The following is an 18343-nucleotide window of genomic DNA, read 5'->3' as shown; positions in this document are numbered from 1 at the left end:
GTTCTTCAACACAAAATTAATATAAAGATGTATATTTATACCATCAGGTATAAATAAATACCACATTTATACCATCAGGTGGTCACTGGGAATGTGACTGCCTAAAAAATCTAATGAAAGAAAAAGTAAACAAAGGAAAACAGAACCATTACCACCATAATTTATGAAGTGGTTTTACTCCGCATATTTTCCAATATAACTAATTCCGAGCCATTCTGTAGCACAGAACACTGAAGTTAGGACTGAAATTGTTTATTTTCAATTTCTTCCCTTGACTTTCATGCTGATGTGAAAGCTAGAAGTTTTAATTTTTTTAAATTGTTATTGAAGAGGTAATAACTGTTGCCTGCAGTAGAGAATGTAACTAAGTTGCAGAGACACAGAAAAATGAATGAGGTGTCAACAAAGTGAGAATTCATGGCACCCTCACAGAAAAGATAACATTAATTGTCCCATTTTAAGCGAAACTTAATCAAGAATGTGAAGCTTTTTTTAACAGATCTTTTCAATAGGAAGAAGACCCACGAATCTCCTATGCCAAATAAATTTTCAAAGGTTTTATATTATGGAAATTGCACAAGTAGTCTTCATGCAGAGAGAAAAAAGATGAATGCCATTTATACAAGTCATCATTATACATTGAAACTACTCTGATTAAAATTTCATATACTTTTCTTTATGATCCTTAAAACCAGTTTAGATTCTCATTTGACTCAGAATTTGGAAGTAGTCTTGCTTGACAGTAGATCTTCTCAAAGTCATTTTTATCATTCAAATTCTATGAGCTTGACTTTAAAAGAGTTTTTTACCCACAAGGTAAAAATGTGGAATGAATAAGAGAGGAAATACAAAAATGAAACAAAAAAATTGACTGTTAATATTGAACACCTAACACTGTACTTATAAGAAGCCTCAGTAGCCCAAATAGAATTAAAGCAAGTTCCCTAAAATCTTCATCTAAGAACAGGCAGTTTGGACATACTAGACGCTGTTTCTGAAATGGGGATGGTGCTGGCATTAAGCAGGACAGTTCTCACGAGTGCATCTCTAGCTATGGCCTCTTAAATGCCAGTTGGGCAACTTTCCTGCATTCCACAAGTACCCTTCCCCCAGGTCCTTACTTAGTAACTTTCTGGCAACATCTTTACTCAGTTGAGTAAAGTTATCAACTTACCAGTTGATAACTTATGATGAAACTACAATTAACTAACCAAAACAATTTGCCTTTGCTCCTTTCAGCTGTACAGTGACTCCAAGGAGATACTCCTAAGATATCAATTGATAGGCTGGGGGAAAGGGAGAAGATAGAGGAAAACTAAGCTTTGTCAAAGGAATTTCAGTCCTGCGCCACATAACAACGTTTTAGTCAACAACAGACCACATACACAACGGTGGTCCCATAGATTAGGAGCATACAGCCTAGGTGTGTAGTAGGCTAAACTACCTAGATTTGTGTAAGTACACTCTGTCATGTTCACACAATGACGAAATCGCCTATGACACATTTCTCAGAACGTACTCCTTTTGTTAAGCGAGGCATGACTGTATATCAGAGAAAACTGTAGTGTTTTCTATACGTCAGACACAATGAAAAAGGAGAGAAAAAACAGGTATATATAACAACCATAAGTTATTTACATATATATAATAATGATAATGAGTGTGTATTCTGCCCCTCCCTAACAAAGGTTAGCAGGTGAAAATGTGAAATATTCTTCCTTCAACCAGTACGAGGGGATATGAAATAGGATCAGCATTTTAATGAGGACTAACGAAATGCGAGTCAATGACCTATGAACAGAAATGTTAAGTCACCAAAAAGTCATCTGCATTTCGTGCATCAAAGGGAAAAAATAGTTAGTTACATAAATCTTAAGAATATCTACATAATTCTTTTCGCAACAAATATGACAATGACTTACTATTCTCCATATGTAAAGATGTCTTAGAAATCACTTAACAGTAGCCTCCCACCCCCCAAACAAATGCAACTTGAATACACAGAAGACAGACAAACCACATCAATGATCAAAGGAAAAGTAAAATAACATCTTCGCTTACAAAATTGTTAGAGATGATAAAAGTGATTGCAGAGAGGTGGTAAAATGAACCTTATCGATCTGATGGGGAACAGGTCTTCAGGAGGACAATTTGGATATATGTAACAGGAACCCTAAACAGAGTAATTACACTTCTGTAATTTTATCTTAAAAATGAGACAGACAGGCAAAATATTTGTATAATAGGTTTAAGTCAACAATATTTAAAACAGTGAAAAACTGTAAATACCCTAAATGTTTAATAATAGGTGAAATTATATAATCATCACTATGCAATCATTAAAAACTGTTTCTGAGGAATATCTAATGTAATACGAAAATGCTCACAATGTTAAACAAAAAACAGGTCAGAAAATATTGAATTTGATCTCAAATTTGTAATAAATGCATAAATGGCCTGAAGCAAACACGTAAAAATGCAAACAGTGATGATTCCTGAACTGTGGGATTACTGTCTTCTATAGTTTTCTACATGTCATCTCCCATTTTCTTTAAGAGCATAGAAATTCTTTCAGACTCAGAACAATCTCTTCCCAAATAAACTGGAGAAAATCAACTTGTACTACATGTTCTAAAATGATCTAATTTTATTAACTTTCTACTCCCTCTATGTGATCCCTGTTAACAGTCTAAAATTAAAATATGTTAAAGCACCAAAAGATTAGAATTTGTAGATTTTTAAGGTGATGTATTAAAAACTGATTACAGTTGAAGATATTTTGATAACAATGAAGCAGGAATTTTAAAATTTGGGAAAATCACAAATGCAAAGATTACTGCTAAGTCAGAGGTCCTACATCATTTTAAAAGATACGTAAAGATTACCTCAAATAAGTACCTTTTTTTAACTGAAGTGAAATTCACATAACATTAACCATTTTAAAGTGAACAATTAAGTGGCGTTTAGTACATTCATAACATTGTGCAACTATCACCTATATTAAGTTGCAAACATTTTTAGCACCCCAAAAGAAAATCCTGTACTCATTAACCAGCCACTACCCACTCCCCAAGCCCCCAGCATCCACCAATCTGCTTTCTGTCTCTATCGACTCACTCACTCTGGATATTTCACATAAATGGAATCATACAATATGTGTCTAGTTGTTTTTTAAATACGTTAATATTTACACTAAGCACTTAAGATGTAATAATTGAGTAACGTGAATTTATAGCATCTTAAAAATATAAACTTAGGGGCCAGCCCTGTGGCTTAGAGGTTAAGTGCGCGCTGCGCTGCTGGCGGCCCGGGGTTCCGATCCTAGGCGTGCACTGATGCACCGCTTGTCAGGCCATGTTGTGGCGGTGTCCCATATAAAGTGGAGGAAGATCGGCATGGATGTTAGCCCAGGGCCAGTCTTCCTCAGCAAAAAAACAGGAGGATTGGCATGGATGTTAGTGCAGGGCTGATCTTCCTCACAAAAAACAAACAAACAAACAAACAAACAAAAAAACTTAAAGCTCCCAGAATGTCCACTGAAGTAGAGGGGGTAAGAAAGAAGGTCAAGACCCTGTATTGGCATTGGCTTGACTGCCTTTGCCCACTGTGGCCCTCTTTCCTGGTGTTTCCATCCTGACCTCCACTCTCCACTTTTCACTCCACCTGTTCTCTGATCACTTTCTCCAGACCCCCCACCTCAGCAGTATTGCCTTGTCACTTCTTCGATAGATACCTTCTCATGCCCCTTTCTCTTTCATCATAATGTGTTATAATTTCAGCAGTTCTCATCTGATGTGAACTCTGAACAATTATTATTTTATATAAATGGCATCATACACACCTGGAAAAAAAAAAAATCTATGTAGTGCACCAAGGGTCTGTCCTAAAATTTCCGTGCTAATTTTCAGCAGCTCACCACCCCGGGGTAAAGCAAGTGCTCATGAAAACACCCCCACTAATGGGCACAAAGACACTTTAAATGTTAAACTTTAACAGTTTGAACATTGAAGAACAAGTACCACCAAATGAACAAAAACCAGACAAAAAAAACCTGAACAGATAAAAACAGTATCTTACACTGTTTGGTATTGCCATTTTTTCTTTCTTTAAAAGGGTGCAGTTGCAAATGGGGTGGGGGTTGGTGTTTAATTGCTGTATAGACAGGAAGAGGCCTGCTAGAATCAAGGAGGGATTTTAATGAGAAGCTAATTGGAAAAGCCACTTTGAAATTCTCTGGAGGACTATAAATAGAATCTCTGGTTGAAGCAGTGCCCAGGACTCCCCTTCCGGGCTCCCCTCCCCCAAGGGCAGGTCACTAGACTCCCTGGCACCCTTGCCAGCTTGAGCAGCACACGACACTGTACCACCACCAAGAGCTCCCTAGCAACGGCAACATCCAGAGGCCCCTGACAAAAATAACCGCTGTAGCCCTAATCCCAGACTTCAGAGAGACAGTCTTCCTCCATTGACATTTTCCTCAGGACTCACAATTAAAAGACTTTTTGAGTCAATAAGATTGGACTCCTGGGTGACCAATATAGGTCAGAAATCCTGCCTGTAATGCTTTAAAAGTATATTTGGTACCATAACAGATACTCAGAATCTGTACAATTCCATGGTTACTTGTAACTAAAACGAAAGAGAAGGAAAAAAAAAAAAGAAAGAAAAGAAAAAAAACACCACTGTCAAGAATAACTAAAAGAAGAAACTTTTAGTGTTTGAAGCTAAGCTTTTGATTGCAACAAGGAAGAACTTTTGGTCTGTATCCAGACGGCTGTGCAATCTGAAATGTAAATTAGGGCACTCAGGCCTGCAGCCCAGAGCTGCAACAGAGCGGGAAGGAGAGCTTTCAAGGAGTTGTTAGCTGTCAAGGTAATAAAGATGGTGGAGAGGACCCAACAAGGCAAGACGAGCTGGAAAACCATCTGAGAACTGAGGCTGGATACCAGTTACCAAAGGCCATTTCAGAACCAATGATTGCGAGGGAAAGAAGAGACTGGGGAGATTGGGGTCAGTCATTACAGAAATGCCAATCCAAAAGTATTTCCACGTTGGGCAATTTATTTCCTGGCAAGAACATATCTATGGGCCAAAAAAAAGTTATCCAAAGAGACTGAAGTAAATAAAAATTTACACGTTAGTTTTTCCCTTTTCAGAGCAGAATACACTTAGTTAATGACAAGATCTCTGTAATGTACTATCACATTGTCACTTCAATTTAAGCCATGAAAACATCACTTCGAGGCAGGAAGAAGGCTCCACACTGAAACAGGCCAGCCAAAGACATGGTCTAGAGCAAACCTATTGTCTCCCAAGGTAAACCTTTCTGTGACCACTAAACTGTTTAGTATTCAGTGAAACGTAATGCTACAAGGAGTTAAATGGTTAAAAATTGGAGAGAATATGAGAACTGGCCAGCACTGAGCCTGGACGTGAGAGTTAGACTAGCAAACAACAGAGAAAAACCTTCTCGGGTAAAAGAAGAAAGTGAGAGATGGAGGTACTGGAGGGGTGCAGGTAGTGAGGGGAGCGCAGAGTACCTTCTACAACCTTTACAGAATGGGAAGAAGTCACCCAACACTTCCATTTTGACTGCCTCTCTCTTAGTTCTGGCCTCTTCCTTCATTTCACTTTCCTATTTGACTTCCATCATCAAATATATTCTCAACTGCGATCTAGGGTTCTTAAACCTCATTCCACTCCCATCTTGCCAATTTTTAAATCTCAGTAAATATAAATATCAATTTTGTCCCTTCCTATAAGTGTGATGCTAGATAAAGTCATTCAACTACTCTGAACTATGTGACAAAATGAAAATAACCAAACACAGTTGGCTCCTGGACTCTGCTTGGAAAATCCTTTTATTAATACCTAGTTGTTGCCCCAAATAGCCTCTCTTCATCGAACACTGCATCTCAACTCCCACCTGATGCCCTGCCTGTCTTCAGAGGACAGAGGGACATCCAATGTGATCTCCTGACATTTTCCTGCCCCCTCAAAAGGTTGTCTTTACTTAGGAGAAACATGCGCAACTCTACTCCATGGTGAGCCTGCCTCGTAGGCACTTCATCTTACCAGAGAGTCAGCTACATTCATGCTCCTTCTCACATGGACATCTTTCATGTCCACGCTAATCTCCAATGAAAAACAAAAAGGAACCTGCCACTAGCTCTCCTCAATCCTGCTTCTTCTTCACTCTTTCATGATTTCTTTGTTTTCTTCCATTGTCATACTTCTCAAAAGGACATAACATGATAATCAATAAGAACCCATCTTTTATTAACTACTCAACTTCTTGCAACTTGACCCTTATACCTACACCATTCTCTAATGAAATGTGTTTTTTCCCCCAAAGGTCATCTCCTTCTTTATTCTAGACCTACATTTCCAATAGCAGGGATTCTACTGCTAGTTCCTGTTGGAAGTATTGCTCACTAACTGATTTCTTACCTTCTAGTTTTTCCTTACAAAAACATTTATCATGTTGTGACCAGAGATATATCTTCCTAAAACAAAGACTGAATGACATAACCTCCCTTACTACTGCCTGCCTATGGAAGATATAAGCATGATAGTCAGGGGACTCCAACACCTGATCATTCCAGTCTTTTCTTCCACTATATATTACAGTGTATCTTACATGCCAGCTACATCCAAATACACACTGTTCTTTGACCACATTACAGTCATGCGCTGTTTAACAACGAGGATACGTTCTGAGAAATGCATCATCAGGCGATTTCATCCTTGTGTGAACATCACAGACTGTACTTACACAAAACTACATGGTATAGCCTACTACACACCTAGGCTGTATGGTACTAATCTTAGGGGACCACCATCGTACATCCAGTCTGTCCTTGACAGAAATGGCGTTATGTGGCGCATGACTGTATACACTATTCTTTGGGCTTTTGTTGGCATTACTCCTGCATATTCCTCCCTCCACCCCTACTCTCCACCATCAAAATCTTAGCTAGCCTGTCAGGTTCAGGTGAAATATAGCTCCGCCTGTCCCAACTCTCCCTGCTTTGCCCAGCTCTAATTCCTTGCATCTTTGCATTCATGAACTTCTATTACATATATATCTATCATAGTACTTATCATTCTCATCTATATTAGATTAAATATGATGTGCTTACTCTCCCAAGAGATTGTAAGATCCAAGAGTTCGAACTCATGTCTTATTTTTATAATTCCTTCTCTTTCTAGAAATGCATCTTACATATAAGAATGCTCCACAAAGGTGTGAGATTTTAATAAATGAGGTAAAGGTAAATAAAGAATTAGGAATAAAAGGAGTACACAAAATAAAACGGAACAATCCCTTTTGAACACTTAAAACTCCTCTCTACTCTCACACACTCACCTCTCGCTTGAGGGATTTGATGGACAGGTGGTCAGACATCCACCTAGGTTGCAACTCTGCCTTTGCGCGCTGTGGACACTTTCCCTATAGTTAGAAGTAAGGAAAAGATAGATTAGGGTGTTCTCAGCTACTGCTGCTACTGCTGCTGCTAGTAGAAGAGTGGCCTTTAAGGCACACAGGGGATGGCTTTACCTAAATGAGGGCCAAAGGTATCCTTAGGACAGTCAGTAAAAACAACTATTCAACTCCACAAGGTACCAAGCCAGTTTATTCTCTTAAAAAAACAAAACCAGAACAACTTATAGACACCAACTGTCCCCTTTGTCAATCTTTATCACTGGCAACACCCTTAACTGTTTAAACATTTTAAAAAAATGTTTTGTTTCAAATTATTAAGAGCAAGCCATGTTGGATCACCTTTAGTTGACAGGAATGGCTCTAAACAAGGGTATTCTGAGCAGCTGGCGGTAGAGCTCCCAGTCAAGGCAGTTCAGTGGCAGCAGTGAGAAGTGAGAGGAGCTGCCCAGGCTGGGAACCATAGGAGTAAGATGGAGCAGGGGAAAGACTCACTCACTGCCAGGAATCAGAGAGCATGCCTGAGAGATTAGAGCCCTGAGAAAATTGAAGAGGCTGGAAAGCGACTGCTATGGGAAATTTCAAAGAAGGAGTTTTGAGAACTATCTGAAGCTAGGTTAATTACTTTGAAGGCCAATGTAAACTCTGGAGTTTTTGCCGAGTGAGCCCCATAGCTTCCCCGTTGTAACCTACTATTAAGAGGTGGTAAGCAAGGGCCTTGCAGTTAAGATGAGTAATTTCTGTGACTTCAGTATCAGTATCAGCATTATACAGGTTTGGTTCTGGCATCACTTAATCGAAAATCTTGAGACTCGAAGAATGAACAAGGTAAAGCAACAAAGAATGAAAAAACTCAACGACAATAGGGGCGGTTTACACAACTTAAACCTACCCCAAAACAATGGTGGCAGATTTAATGAGACCGAAGCACCAGAAAGCTCTTCTGTTATGAGAATGACTAGGCCTCAGTGCAAATGCAACCCCAACTGTCAGGGGGTGTCATGGCACTCCTTTTCCCAAAAGCTACCCCAGCAGTTTCCTCCAATATGCCCATGACCAACTCCTTTATAAGCTTCAAGACCCCAACAGGAAGAGCTCTTAAACTTTAAAAAAAACATAAAAACTTACCATGGAACTCCCTTTAAAAGAGATCACGCCAGTTTACCTGCCAGTAGCAACAGGCCAATACCAGTTTGACTCTAACTTTGCCAAATCAGATAAAAGTTACTATCAAGGAAACTGGTGTTCTTGATACAGAAGGTGAACTCGTTTCCCTCCATACTTTACTAACATTTTTGGTGTGAATTATCTATACCCTTGGTCAATGTATTTGTTAAAGACCTAATGTTTATAAGCTAAATACTATTGTCTAATACTATTGTCTGTAACATTAGGAAAAATACTTTTACTGGGGCTGGCCCGGTGGCGCAAGCGGTTAAGTGCGCGCGCTCCGCTGCGGCGGCCCGGGGTTCGCTGGTTCGGATCCCGGGCGTGCACCGAAGTACTGCTTGGTAAGCCATGCTGTGGCGGCGTCCCATATAAAGTGGAGGAAGATAGGCACCGATGTTAGCCCAGGGCCGTCTTCCTCAGCAAAAAAAAAAGAGGAGGATTGGCGGATGTTAGCTCAGGGCTGATCTCCTCACAAAAAAAAAAAAAAAAAAAAAAAAATACTTTTACTAATCTACATCCCCTTTTATTTAAATCTTACCAAAAAAGTTTAACTTTATATGGTTAAAGCAGGCATTACCTTCTGATTCTCTTATTATTTCAAAGTTTACAGGGTTATCATACCTTCATAATTTATGCTATCTGCTTTACCTCTCTTCTGACTTGCATTTATTTTGGTAAGATATGTGGACTTGGTTTTCTATCAAAATTTCCCATCATTATCCACTACCATAAACAATGGAAGGGACTAAGTGCCTACTGACTGCTAATTACTATGCTAGGCACTACGATGACATGGGTCCTTTTGTTTCATTCCCACAAAAACTTCTGTGAAGTTATAGCATTTTGTTTTAGTAATAAGAAAAGTGAAATTCAGAGATATCAAGTAACTTATCCAAGAGGTTGGTAAGAAAAGGGCAGCACTATAATTCAAAGAAGCTGAAAGGAAAGCTCATGACTCCCACTGTACCACATTACCCTTCCCCACCATCCCAGGGGTCTGTGCCTACTTTACATACTACATTTTCACAGGTGAGCATCACATTCTGTTTTACTGATATATGCCTCAATTTCACATTTTAATCACAGGTGTTTTTCATTACTAGAGCAAACTCCTTTTGGCCAAGACAATTAGGACAGGTAGTGGTAGGTTAACACAGCTAACACAAGGGATTTAGAAAATGTATTTATTTCAAGCACTTCTTTTAACTGAATGTATAAATGTACTGCCATTCACCAATTGCATGAGCAGGGCCCCATCAAAAGGGGTTTCCTCAGATTCTTTCATACAAATCACCTTCTTAAACCTTCATTTTTCCCTTTAGTTCTGTTTTTTTTTAAGTGAAAGTGAGATGTTCAGGACACTTGTAATCCAAATACAGAAACCTTAAGATTTTAATAATTTTTTTCCATCTAGTCTTTACTGTTTTACCCTAATTGGACAGCCAACTTATTAGAAGCAACTCATCTTTAATGAATTTTTTTTTTTGTGAGGAAGATTAGCTCTGAGCTAGTATCCATGCCAATCCTCCTCTTTTTGCTAAGGAAGACTGGTCCTGAGCTAACATCCGTGCCCATCTTCCTCCACTTTATGTGGGACGCTGCTACAGCATGGCCTGACAAGCGGTGCATCGGTACACGCCTGGGATCTGAACCAGCAGCAGAGCACACGCACTTAACTGCTACACCATGGGGCCGGCCCCTAACGAATTTTTTAATACAAACTTTTTTTTTTTTTTGAGAGAGACATTAAGATTTTATTTATTTATTTTTTTCCCCCCAAAGCCCCAGTAGATTGTTGTATGTCACAGCTGCACATCCTTCTAGTTGCTGTTATGTGGGATGCGGCTTCAGCATGGCCGGAGAAGCAGTGCGTCGGTGCACGTGCGGGATCCGAACCCAGGCCGCCAGCAGCGGAGCGCGCGCACTTAACCGCTAAGCCACGGGCCGGCCCAGAAACTTTTTATAGAAATTTTTTTGTTTTGTTTTTGAGCAAGATCAGCCCTGAGCTAACATCTGTTGCCAATCCTCCTCTTTTTGCTGAGGAAGATTGGCCCTGGGCTAACATCTGTGCCCATCTTCCTCTACTTTATACGTGGGATGCCTGCCACAGCATGCCTTGATAAGTGGTGTGTAGGTCCGCAGCTGGGATCCGAACCCGTGAACCCCAGGCTGCTGAAGCGGAGCGTGCAAACTTAACCACTACACCACTGGGCTGGCCCCTTTATAGAAATTTGTATGCTCATATTTTATTGGTTTCATAATATTTAATTGTATAAATTCAGTAACAGGTTATAACAGACATCAACAGGTTTGTAAAAATATTACAACTAACCTTTGATGAATACGTAACTCAACTACTGAATGCCAAGTTCAGCAGAATGTGAAGATTTGATACGTGTGTATTGCCTTGAACAAATCATTTATGATAGCTGGTCTATTAAATGAAGGCCCCTGGAGATGTGTCTAATACACTGATCTGTGTGATGATAATGGTAGGGCTAGTCATCCTACAGCTCCCACCTTATAATATTTATATTTACATTCACCTGTTATTGTGGAGGAAAATTTTTATTATGCTGGGATTTGGCTAAAGTTATAATAAATCACAATTTATTTTGGTGAATACTGGCAAGTAAACTTACTCTTTCCTTCCAGATAGAGAAGTCTTTTTTTTTTTTTTTTTTTTGGTGAGGAAGATCAGCCCTGAGCTAACATCTATGCCCATCTTCCTCTACTTTGTGTGGGACGCTGCCACAGCATGGCTTGACAAGCAGTGCGTTGGTGTGCCCGGGATCCGAACCAGTGAACCCTGGGCTGCCACAGCAGAGCGCACGCACTTAACCGCTTGTGCCACCGTGGCCCAAGATAGGGGAGTCTTAACATATTTACATGAGACTTTAAAAATATATTGTCTACTAATAGTTGTGTAACTTCTTTCTTATCAACGACACACAACTCTAGTTAGGCTCACAGCAAAATTTGTTTTGTTGCTACTGTAAATGGGTTTATTTTCAGTGATACTGAAACTGAGGATGCACAAGAGTCATCTGAAGAGCTTCTACACCTGCAGATTAACAGATACCACACCTCTAACACCCTGAGGGGGACTGGGGATGGGGCATGGGCAGGAGGAATCTGAGCTTTTAATAAGCATGTCAGGCGATCTGGATGTAGGAAGTCTAGTTACCCAGCACTATTACTAAGTTCTAATTAATAGACTTTATAAGTGGATTTATACCACTCCAGGCAAAACATTCTAAAATTTTGCCTCTTACTCTTCTTTTTTGTTATGTCACACTGGACAAGACTGCCAAAACAATATCACCAGTATTACAGACTTAGGCTTAACCCTGATGGGTTATGAGTAGTTATTCTTTAGGTGAAGAGATGGTTTTTACTTGTTAGTATTAAGGACTTGGCATTTATATTACTGAATGAAGAGTGTGTTTAATTTTATCAGGAATAGGGATCTAAGACATCTATACCTAAATGAACAGAGTAGCTACCTATTTCTTTCTTCATTTTTGAAATGTTTGGACATTATCTTTTCTTAAAGGTTTAGAAAATTTTACCTGGGAAAAAATCCAAAGAATGCTGGAGCTTTGGATGGGATTCTTTTGTGAAAACTCTTCTTCCCTAATGACTGGCCTACTTAGGTTTTCTATTGCACAATTTAGATTCTCTTATTTTTGTAATCAACACCCCATTTCAGTGAGGTTTGCAAATTCAGAGCACTGTACAGTTTTCAAAATATCAAATCTATTATTTCCTTTTTGATTTATAATTTCATGGTTCTTTTTTTTTTTGTGAGGAAGATCGGCCCTGAGCTAACATCTGCCAATTCTCCTCTTTTTTGCTGAGGAAGACTGGCTCTGGGCTAACATCCATGCCCATCTTCCTCCACTTTATATGGGACGCTGCCACAGCATGGCCTGACAAGCGGTGTGTCGGTGCACGCTCGGGATCCAAACCAGCGAACCCAGGGCTGCTGCAGCAGAGCGCGCGCACTTAACCGCTTGCGCCACAGGGCCGGCCCCATATAATTTCATGGTTCTTGAGAATCATATTTAAATTTTCTCTTAATTTTTTCTTCTCTTGCAAAGAATCAACTCAAAGTTTTTTGCATCAAAACCATCAGTTTTATGCTTGTAAGATTTTTCCCTTAGTTCTCCTATCCAAAAATATCTTAGGTTGAACATTGGAGTAAAAAAGCAGAAATTATAAAAAAAGGTTTAAGTAAATTAGGTATACACCTTATAGATGATTTAATGTGTCATCATTACTCATATCAATAAAGTCATATACAAGGGTACGTAAAATTATAAAACCATCTCTATAAAACAGTTACTTTAAACAGATTATGTATTTCAATTCTCAGAAAAAGTGTAACAGTCAGCTGCAGATCACTATATAATTATAGCATAAAGAATTAAGTATATTGATAGAGAAATGCAGAATTTTTTGCTCATTCATGAAAAGGTAATTCTTGAAGCACTATTTATAAGTTTTTGCTATTAGAGAAAGGTGAGTTTCTAGAATTTTCCCTAAAGCATTAACCTGCTTAATGGTTAGAAGTATCACTAGATTCACAACAAATTAAGTTGTGAAGTCATTTTGGACTTCCCTGGAGGTACTACAGCAATAATTTACAAATACTTTCTCTTCAGATTTCATTGGCAGGTGGTCAAATTTTTCTGTCTTCTATTAACATGTATTAACAATCAGAAGTATCAGAATCATGAAATGAAATAAGCCAACTGAATGATTATTGAGCATCCACCATAGAGAAAAGGCATCACACAGGTGTTGTGGAGGTTAAAATGATGAGTAAGATATGGTCTCTAATCTGAAGAAGCTTGAACTACTCCCAGTGAAATTAAGTACGGGATGAGGAAACATGTTAGGGAAGACAATCCTAAGACTGGGAGAAACAGAGGGTAGCTCATGGAGACAATACCTTTTAATGGGGCTTTTGAAAGAGTAGTATTTGAATGTGGGGGGGTGGAGTAGAGGGGAAAGATGTTTGAAAAAGTCACGAATTAGGGTGTATATGCATGAAAATATAGGATGCACGGTTTATGAAACTATAAATTTCCCTGAAGCTGGAGAAGGTGGCACATAGAGCTCAGGTAGAGTTGGAAAAAGAGCTGGCACTGGAGCTACAGACTCTTCAGAGCTTGCTGTTTAGTGGGAGAGAGACAGACCGTAAGAAGATGATTTAGAAAAGCAGCAGTGTATATACAGAGGTATGCACAGGGTGCTATGAGACACACTGGGGGCTCAGGAAATGGCTCCCGAGGATTGTTACAGGAGAAGGGAAGCCGGTTCCAGATTGTGAAAAGCCCTTGTGGTATTGGGGGCGGGGGGGTCACTGAGGACTTCTTGGGGTAAGGAGAATTAAATTATACGTCCCCAGTGAAGGAGAGTGGGTGGCACGAGGTCCCATTTTAACACTCCAGATAAGAGAGGATAGAGGCTGTACCACTTTGAGGAGAGGGCAAAATGCATTCGAAAACTCTAATGAATAATCTTTCTGTAATGCAGTTTGATACCTCATACAGAGGGAGGAGTCACTATTTGCATACCTTCTGGGCAATCATGTTGCATATCTCAGGCAGGAAGTCCTCACTGAGGAGCTTATAGAGCTGCCGTTCTCGAAGGGAGGTCCTCTCGCGAAAACTCTCTGTGACCTGTCTCCATTCTTCTTCTGTTTGGCACAGGAGCCACCAAGTGCCTTGACCTGGCCCTTGGGACCCTAGAAAAGAAAAGGACGGGTTCAGTAAATAGATCCCACTAGGAACATTTTTCCTATTTATTCTCAATTTCCTTTTTACCCTAGGTCATGACCAAAACCAGGGAATCAGAAAAAAGGGAGACCTATTACTTTTTAAATTTTAAGGTTGATAATGTATACTTCTGATTTTTCTGTTACTCTCACTGTTTACAACTAAAAGTTAAGAATGCCTACAGGCAATACAAATATAACTTTTGTGAAGTTCATAAGATAGATTTTAATATCCTAGAAGTGATTAAATGTAGTTACTTTCTATGCAAATGATTTTGATTTGAGCTTGTGCATAGTCTTCCTTGTTTCATTTACATTGAAATGATGGAAACTGATATTTCCCACCAAACTGATGCAATTTGGATTAGAGAAATGATATCTAGGTAGGAAACTGGTATACCCCCTTATGTAGTAAAGCATTTTACATTAAAAAGATAGCTCTTTGAGAAGTTGCTCACTCTTCCAACTGTTTGGGTGTCTATTACACTGTGCCCAGGTAACAGGGCACAAGTGAAAAGACCTGGTCCTTACCTGTAGTTATCCCCGTCAGATGGAGAGATGGGCACAGGATAAGAGTGAGGAAGAGAGAACTGAAGGGGAAGGAGGCTAGTTAGAAGGCCACTGGAATAATCTTAACTGATTTGTATGACTCTGGAAAATGAGAGAGTCACCATCATAATATAAATCAACCACGTGTACTTAATACTTTCTAAACTCCAGCAAAGGTAATTACCATTTCTTGTCTGTGGCTCAGACACCAAGGAGTTTTCTTCCTGCTTTTCACTGAAACACAGGAAAAGGAGGCACCAATTAAAACAAAGACATGTCCAAAATTGTTCTGTGCTTCCCCTATAAGGCACACCGAATTAACTTAACACAAGGAGAGAGAGAGAGAGAGAGGGAGAGAGGGAGGGAGGGAGGGAGAGAGAGGGAGGGAGGGAGGGAGAGAGGGAGGGAGGGAGGGAGGGGGGGAGAGAGAGAGAGAGGGAGAGACTGCGTGCGTGCGTGCGTGCGTGCGTGCGTGCGTGTGTGTGTGTGTGTGTGTCAGGGGGGTAAGGTTAGGGGAGGAGTAACTCTTCTGAATAAACAAACACCAGGATGTAGGTGTGTTGGTTATAGAGGGAAGAAACGCCATATAGGAACCCAATGTTAGGGTGACATCAATGCATAGGAAAATATTAACTTTGAAAACATTTTTTTGTAATCAAACAGAAGAATTAAGTTTTAATAGTTAAATGCCAAGAAAAAAAGAACTGTAGGGATTCCAATGTCCTTCTCTCTGATTCAGGGCTGCACTGAAGATAAGGCATATTTAATTTTTTAATTTAACCTCATATAAAGTAGAGGGTAAGAACATAGGTTCTGAAGTCAGACGGCCTCTACTCAAGGCTTGCCACTTACCACATGACCTCGGGAAAGTTAATTAACTTTCCTCTAAAATGGGGCTATTAATAACGCCTACTTTACAGGGATGTTGGGATTAAATTATAAAATACAAAGTGCTCACACAATAGCTTCAGTTTCATTGTCATTTGTATTCTTGAGTTGTACAGGACATTCTGTGGACTTTTCTTTTTGGTTTGTTTTCAACTATCTAAAGCAGTACTCTTCCATAGAACTTTCTGTGAGAATGAAAATTTCTATATTGCTGCTGTCCGATATGGTAGACACAAGCCACATGTGGCTACTGAGTGCTTGAAATGTGGCTGGTGTGACTGAGGAACTAAATTTTAAGTTTTATTTAGTTCAAAAATATTTACAGGGGCCAGCCCGGTGGCATAGTGGTTAAATTGGTGCACTCTGCTTCAGTGGCCCAGGGTTCACAGGTTCAAATCGTGGGCGCAGACCGACACACCGCTCATCAAGCCATGCTCACCAAGCAATGTCCCACATACAAAACAGAGGAAGATGGGCACAGATGTTAGCTCAGGGCCAATCTTCCTCACCAAAAAAACAAAAAAATTTTTACATAATGTATTGGATACAGAACTCTAAAGAATAAAACCACCAGTAGAGGGTAGCACAAGTCCATGTATGCTTGCTTAAATGATTCTATATTCCCAACACTTGAATTGTTGGTACTAGAGGGAAATGGAGATAAGCATAAAACAGCTTTCTGAATATAGGAGGAGGTGTGGATTGCTAACAAGATCCAGAAACAGGGGTCATGTGTACAGAACATGCTTAGAGGACATTTCTCACAAACACTGGTAGGAGGAAAGTTGCAATCTGTAGTCACAGTTCTGGGAAGTTAAGTAGAACACTGATTTTTATGTGTAAAAAATATCAAATTCTGATTGACTTATTCATAATCTGATCCCTAGAAATACTTCTTAGTGGTTAATAAGCAACAGAATGAAATTTGGTCTACTTTAAGCATTTAGATTTAGTAGTTCTAAAATTTAGAAGGAAGAAGCAGTTTCTCCTGTGTTGTTAGAATTTTTAAGAATATGACCTAACTTCCATAGATGGATAATGATAGGTCTGATGACAGAATTTCCTAAAAGATAATGACGTATAAAATAAAGCTTCCCCAATGTAACAGAATCTCTTTGCTAAAATTAAATATAAAATAAAGACTATAAAAATGTTTAAGATCTTACCTTTTCTTTATTGTAGGAAATTGTATTCTAAACAAAATAATGCATGTTTGCTACTAAAATCTCCATAACAGGAAACAATTAACTCCTAAACTCATGTATGATATATAATTCTATTAAAGTGCTGATTATTAGTCAAACCTTAATCATAGAATTAACTTGCTCCAGGCTCCTATGGAAAAATGTGTGGCATAACAAATTTTAAAAGTTAATACATAGTGGGCACTTACTATGGGCCATGCATTGTTTTCAGTTCGTTACCCTGTCACATTCACTGTCTTGTTCAATTGAATCCTCATTACTATTAGTGTCCCCACTGTCCAATAAAAGAACAGGCTTAGAGAGGGGAGGTAGCTTGCTGCAAGTCGTGCAGCTAGGGCTTCCTGATTCCTAGTGCACACATGGTCATTTCATGAGGGGTCTGATTGAGATCTCCATAAATTAAGTCCCACGTCCTTCCCATGGCGCGAGTGAAAATCAAGGATGAAGAACAAGTGAAATGAAGGTCCCTCCCAGCATGAGGGTCTAGGACCACCACAGACTAACGAGATTTTCTTACCTCACTGTAATCTCTTCCTGGAGTTTCTTCCGTTTTGGGGGTCTTCCTCTTCTTTTTCCTGTTTTCCCAGGAACACCTGAGACATTCTTTTGTCCTTCACTTTCCCTAAGAAATAGTATATTAAATAGAAATGTTCTGTCATAGGATTGATCTGTTACATATGATTTTTAAGTCAGTAATTACAGTTTTTCTGGCCATGAGGTTACTAAAAAGGACAAAATGCAGCAGTCACAGGGAGAGAACAGGGTGACATCCTGTCTTCCATTATTAGAATGTGGGACCAAGGAAAACTGACATTCTATAGTATGAAAATCTGAGTCAGACCTAATACTTTCTTAATAGCGAGCACTGCTCCCAGCAATAACAAAGTCTAAATAAAACAAGCTGGTAGCAACATTCTGGGATGCTATGGAAAGGCGGTCTCTTCCTCACTTAGTAAGGCTTACGTTTCAGGCATTCTTTAAGGTCCTTCTGGTCCTGTACTGATGGGGTAGATCATCAATTCTAGCAGAAACAAGTTCTCGAGACTTGACTATGAGAGAGGAAAGCTGTTGCAGTGAAATGCCTGTCCTGCTGAGAAGAGCATGGTATAGAGAAGTCTATGGGAAGCAAAGCACACACACCTCAAGAATGCCCTATCAAACACCACCATCTTTCACCATTCTGGTAGCAGAGGACACAGATTGATCCCTTTTAACTTCCGTATGAAATAACTCCTTGCATCTCTTTGTGGTATGCTGTTATGGGGAATTCCTTCATAAGAAAAAAAATTTTTTGCCGCAGAA

The 18343-nt window shown here is 39.4% G+C and overlaps 1 protein-coding gene across 7 annotated transcripts in view; it reads right to left on the bottom strand.

The window, feature by feature from the left end:
• Nucleotides 1-18343, bottom strand: part of LOC131416483 (chromatin remodeling regulator CECR2) — a 161827-nt gene that overhangs the window by 22631 nt on the left and 120853 nt on the right. For 6 of the 7 annotated variants that reach the window (XM_058559147.1, XM_058559146.1, XM_058559148.1 and 3 more), the window contains 4 exons: nt 17559-17663; nt 15133-15182; nt 14200-14369; nt 7370-7453 (listed from right to left, as the gene is read on the bottom strand). In XM_058559147.1, coding sequence (XP_058415130.1) covers nt 7370-7453; nt 14200-14369; nt 15133-15182; nt 17559-17663 — 409 coding nt within the window. The remainder of the gene's footprint in view (nt 1-7369; nt 7454-14199; nt 14370-15132; nt 15183-17558; nt 17664-18343) is intronic. The other variant, XM_058559150.1, reaches the window with a different exon arrangement.

This window comes from Diceros bicornis, chromosome 17 (assembly GCF_020826845.1).
Source record: "Diceros bicornis minor isolate mBicDic1 chromosome 17, mDicBic1.mat.cur, whole genome shotgun sequence".
In the NCBI taxonomy this organism is placed as follows: Eukaryota; Metazoa; Chordata; class Mammalia; order Perissodactyla; family Rhinocerotidae; genus Diceros; species Diceros bicornis.
The sequence above is the reverse complement of the archived record's forward strand: the minus strand, read 5'-3'. Positions and strand labels throughout refer to the sequence as shown.